The sequence below is a fragment of the Notothenia rossii genome (assembly GCF_949606895.1).
Source record: "Notothenia rossii genome assembly, contig: scaffold_131, whole genome shotgun sequence".
Lineage (NCBI taxonomy): Eukaryota > Metazoa > Chordata > Actinopteri > Perciformes > Nototheniidae > Notothenia > Notothenia rossii.
The window spans coordinates 117,501-123,048 of NW_027640287.1; the positions used below are offsets into that span (position 1 = coordinate 117,501).

The 5,548-nt window shown below is 42.2% G+C and overlaps 1 protein-coding gene across 2 annotated transcripts in view; it reads right to left on the minus strand.

The window, feature by feature from the left end:
• st8sia3 (ST8 alpha-N-acetyl-neuraminide alpha-2,8-sialyltransferase 3) overlaps window positions 1-4,686 on the minus strand; it is a 19,537-nt gene extending 14,851 nt beyond the window's left edge. The window contains exon 1 of one of the 2 annotated variants that reach the window (XM_079694982.1): window positions 3,835-4,686. In XM_079694982.1, the coding sequence (XP_079551108.1) occupies window positions 3,835-4,088 (254 nt within the window). In that variant the 5' untranslated portion in view covers window positions 4,089-4,686. The remainder of the gene's footprint in view (window positions 1-3,834) is intronic. The other variant, XM_079694983.1, reaches the window with a different exon arrangement.
• Between the last annotated feature and the right edge of the window lie 862 nt (window positions 4,687-5,548).

The following is a 5,548-nucleotide window of genomic DNA, read 5'->3' on the forward strand; positions in this document are numbered from 1 at the left end:
CAACATGGATGTTTAATAAGAACGACGGACTCATCTAGAGACTGCACCGTGCTCTGATGCTGTTGCTTTATGCTTTATGAACAACAGAGAAACATATTCTTCATGACCAAAATTGGAATTGAAATAAAAAATGAAAGTGAAACTTATTCTCGTCACCCTCTCCCTCCGGTCCAACGTGTTTATGACATGATGCGCCAGCGGACGTCCTGAATGTGCGTCTGCTGCTGTGAGGAAACTATGGAAACTAAAGTTTTCTATACAACGGACTACAACATGGATGTTTAATAAGAACGAGGGACTCATCTAGAGACTCTGCACCGTGCTCTGATGCTGTTGCTTTATGCTTTATGAACAACAGAGAAACATATTCTTCATGACCAAAATTGGAATTGAAATAAAAAAGTGAAACTTATGCTCGTCACCCTCTCCCTCCGGTCCACATTAATACAAATGATCCCAATACGTATGATTGTATGAACTATGAAAATATCTTAAAATCAATACAAATGTATTTATTATAAACGTTAGTCTTTAACACCTATCACTGTGTATATCACCATTCAAACATCTTTTAAAAGTTGAACAAACCCCACACAGCTCAGTGAAATGTTGACTTTATTTGATAATTTCAGTAAAAACTAACGTTCATATTTCTCTTTTTGATTATAATACTGATGAACGTTCAGAACAAAGCACTTTGGCAACTCACCACATACGTTTTAAAATGCTTAATAAGCACCGTAACTTTCATAATATAATTTCTCCGTCATAATCGTTTGTTTCCGTGAACGGCCGACTGTTGTGTGACGTCAAATGCTGCGGCTGCAAGGCATTGTGGGGCAGCAATTTCTCCTCTCCTTTCGGTTAGGGAGGTCCAGTGGTTCCTAAGCTAAAGGAGGTTATAAAGGAAGTTTGAGATCCTTTCCTATCATTCTAGAGAATTCGAACGGCACTTATCATGGCTGCCACTGAGGGACTTCCGGGTCATTTCACTCGGTTAGGAAGGTTCCTAAGCTAAATGGACTATTTGAATGCAACCACAGCCTCGACGGTATATACTAATATGTTAGCTGGAGCCCTTAGCGCTGTAAGCTATAGTTTCAATAGGGGGTTACCTTCATCAGTCTTTCTGAAATACTATATGTTCCTGATGTTTTTAAATAAATTACTAAGACATGATGTAATGTAACACCTTGTAAATATTTAGATGCAACCTAGTTGAAAAATATTAGCCAGCTGTACAATGAGCTGATGCCATTATTTCTAAACATTAAACAGAAACACGACCATGACTTTTCACGTATGACTGTTTTTGTGTGTGTTTCGACCCATTTTGCCTTTAACTCATCGATGCTACAACATTTAGTGAATGAAGTTCCATCACAATCAAATGTGAATTGCTTAAATCGCTCTATAGCAAGATACTTAACGTGGATAAAATAAGTGGAATCATGGCATGAAATTGACTTAAAGAGAGACAGAAGAGCTGCGGTGGAACGAGCCGATGTATTTCACAGCTGTAGGATTAAGTGACAGGTGCCCTGCTTTCCTTCAGGCTGATACACACTCACAGTGACTGAGAGACACTGACATGAACTACATATAGACCAGTTTATCAGGGCCAAGTGATCTCCTCATTAAAAAAAAAAACAGCTAAGCGGTGTTATCCACCGTTGACCTGAAAGATATAGTGTGGTCTGCTTATTCATTCTGTATATTTAAAATACAATGTATGAATAAAGCTGTCCGTTAAAATATATATATATATAAATCGGAATGGATTTTCTTTTCAGATGTTTTGATGGAAATGCTTTGCAGACGCATCTACATTCATGCCTAAGCTGCTTGTTCTTCAATTAAAAACACCATTTCTGCTGATGATTTGAGAATTATGAGTTCAGTGCAGAATTTGTCTCATAAAATATATATAAGATTGTCAAAAAGCTTCCCCTTCATAAGGTTAAATACATCAAAAACTCTGTCGCTCTGAATTCAAGCAGTTGCTCAATACTTAGCCTACATGCTAACATTGATGCTAGTAGTAGTAACAGTGATATGGGAGGTTGTAGTAGTTACAATAAATATAGTTTTACTGTAAGGGTAAAAGAAGTAGGAATACTAGAAGTGGCAAAAACGATTGTAGTAGAAGTAGAAGGGGAAAAGGAGCAACAAAGTAGTAGCAGTGCTAGGAGTAGATTAGCAGTTGTAAAAGTAGACCTACAGTAAAAGTAGTAATGATAAGAGTAGTAGTTGTGTGTTTCTACCTTTCTAACTTAGGTAATCAAAGCAAAATGCAGTTTTTATGTCACATTTCTTCAAATCTCTGTCTTTGTTTGGACCTGGAGGGCAATTAGCTTAGCTTAGCACAAAGACTGGAAGCAGATGGAAACAGCTAGCCTGGCTCTGTTCATATTTCTAACATAAGGCTGTAATGGCTTGTGGTGAACTGAGGTCACGGTTCACTGCACGCAGCCTCTCGCAGAATAAAGGGTACAAAGATTGTAAGCACTCAATGTGTGCAAATGGAACGCTGGAGATGTTAAAAAACGCCTGAGGGTGATCAGCTTCAACACGAGGGTGGTGTGTGCGACATCACCCTGATGTGGATCTGGATTAATACTGATGTGCCAACCGCCAGGACGAGGAACAAACCCCAAAATGAAACCTTATGCATTTGTGTTTGTTTTATTTCTATAGCCTATTTCTAAGCTCACAAATGAACATGTTGTCCACAGAGTGTTTAATTCACATAAACACATCAGGAAGTCACTGTGTTTCACAAAGAAGTTCTTGGATTGCAATTGAAATCACTGATAGTAATCTTTACGCTTTAAAGGTGTTGGTGTATTTTTGGTTGGTGTACTTCCGTGCTGTAGTTAAAACACAGATATGAGTGGTACTGAGACCTATTCTAAGTCTAGGCAAGAAAGCAAATTCCCAAAATGTCAGAGACTGAGTGAAACTGTATTTGTGTTTGGGTACTACACAAGTTGTGTGTGAGTTTGTAACTTCACTCATTCATTCATTTATATACATTTGCTGCTGTTAACATGTAATTATTATTTTAAGGGTGAAGTAAGTTCAATGATTACTTTTCAAACACTATAACCTCAACCTCTCCCTAACCTCACCCATACTGTAACTCAGTTATATGTAGGCTACTGTTGTGTACTATTCTTAAAACATAGCATTGGACTTTAATGTCGTCATAGGTCTGCGCATTTATGAAGCAGACTTTTGTATCATTACAATGTTCCTTTATTGAATATTTGGGCCTAGCTGAAACCACAAACAACAGCCCCGGGTCATGAAGTGAATGAGGGGGTCTATTAATGTTCGGCCCTTTGGTGTAAAAAAGATCAGAGGGAATATTTTTAAACAGAAAATAAAGACTTTTTCTCACAGAGATCAACCAAACCACACATAGGCCTGCAGCATGACAACACAGCAGCTCAGTCTGTGGGCCTCAGACAGCAGATAGGCCTTCATCTGTGCCTCATCATCAACACCTCCATTAGCTACATATGCTACACCATGTATCAGTGGGTGAAGTTATGCATTTCCCTGATAAGATTACTACACCTTTCCAGCACAAACTGAGAGATGAAGGTTCAACTGGAAAACTGGAACAAGAATAACATTATTATAAGGATTTAAGGCAATAAACATATGTCACATTAGAAGGTATCAACAGTAAGTCACATTCAAATGCTTTTTCCACCCTGTCAGCATGCACCTGGAGTAACTAAATATATAATCCACCTCTCAGCTGATCTGGTGCAACAGTCAGCATACAGCCTACGTCTACAGCAGCACACCCAGGCCTGTACTCACCGAAACCCCGCATGAAACATGGACAGCCTGGGTCCTCCATTAGGTCCGTATCTGGGGGTGCTGAGCAGAAAGTCCTTCTTGATGGACACGTAGCTGATGAGCGACAGGATGAGCAGAGCCACACTGAACATGACCAGCCCCAGCGCGCTGGCGATCCGCACCATCCTCCCTCTCTGCGGACAGCAGCCCCCCCGGACCAGAGGCGCAGTGACCGGCCAGGACAAGGAGACAGCAAGAGCCCAGGCGCACCGCATCAGCGGCAGAACGCGGGTAGAAACGCGAAGACGACGCGCGCTTCACATAGATATCATAGTCCATGTGTGGAGGAGGAGGAGCGGATGCGGCGGCGCGGCAGTGGCGACGCGTGAGCGGCGAACATGAACGTAGAAACGCACAAGGCCGGACAGGCTTGGGCAAACCGCGGATCTATCCACGACTACAGAGCCAATGTAGGACGAGTGAAATGCCGCGATTGTGCAGATTTCATACCCTAAATATGAGGCATGAAGGCTTCGACGCGTGAGCGGGAGAAACGACGCAGGAAGAGAAGAGAGTGTGACGCATTGACAGTCCGTGCATCGCAGGAAGGAGAGCAGAAGGGGGAGGAGGTGGGTCTTGGAGGTTTTTCTGCTGATATCCAGGCTCAGTTTACAGCCGGCATCATGACCTCAAGGCGGTGAAACACTGCAGTGAAGCGTCCTGCAGGGAGAAAGTGGTGCCACCGCCGGATGCTGCGTCCTCTTCTTCTGCATCCTCCCCGATCCTCTCTCCTCTGCCGGTAGTCTCATTAATTAAACCGGAGTGTCGCTTTAAGGAGACGCAGCACTGGTATCGCGGTAATCAGATAAACAGCACCAGCAGCATCCGAGGCGGAGCTCAGCTGTAAGGGGGTGGGTGGTGGGGGGGGGGGGGGGGGGGGGATGGGACTCAAACATCTTGAGATATGTGGAAGTATGTTTTCTGCTCACACCAAAGAAAAAACAGCCTCACTGAGTATTGGATATCAATTTGGTATCAAATAACTAAATTGTTTATTGTGTTTATGATTACCAGTGTTGTTCTTGGCAGGACTGCTCTGGTAAGAGTGAGGATATCCTGTTGAGGCTTAACTTCACACACAGGCCTGTAAGAACCTAACACACACACGTCACATTCACAACCACACACCCACACACAGACACACTGAATCAAAGACATCTCAAGGCTTTGTGTAGGCTGCTGTCAACCAGAAGTACAGATCATGTGCCTTAAGCCTCAAATCAAATGTCTCTCTGTCTTGCTAACACACACACACACACACACACACACACACACACACACACACACACACACACACACACACACACACACACACACACACACACACACACACACAATGTATAAAGTGACAGATAACACACAAAGGGAAAACCCAATAAATGACACCTCACTGCATTGAACTCAATTGCACAAGTCTGTTTAATATCTCATTAGAAATGTGCTTCACTTTCCTTCATTGTGTCCTTCTTCACCTCGCCACACTTCACTTCATTACAAGTTGCTGTTCTGTACAGAGACAGAGCAAGTGCCTTATACATTATGAATCTAGTTATATCAATTAATGATGTACCAACTTCAATGCATCTAATGCCATACAGCCAGAGTTCAATAAGTTCAGACAGATTTATCCCCAGACAGATTTGACATCAGTGGTATAACAGATGAAACAATAAGA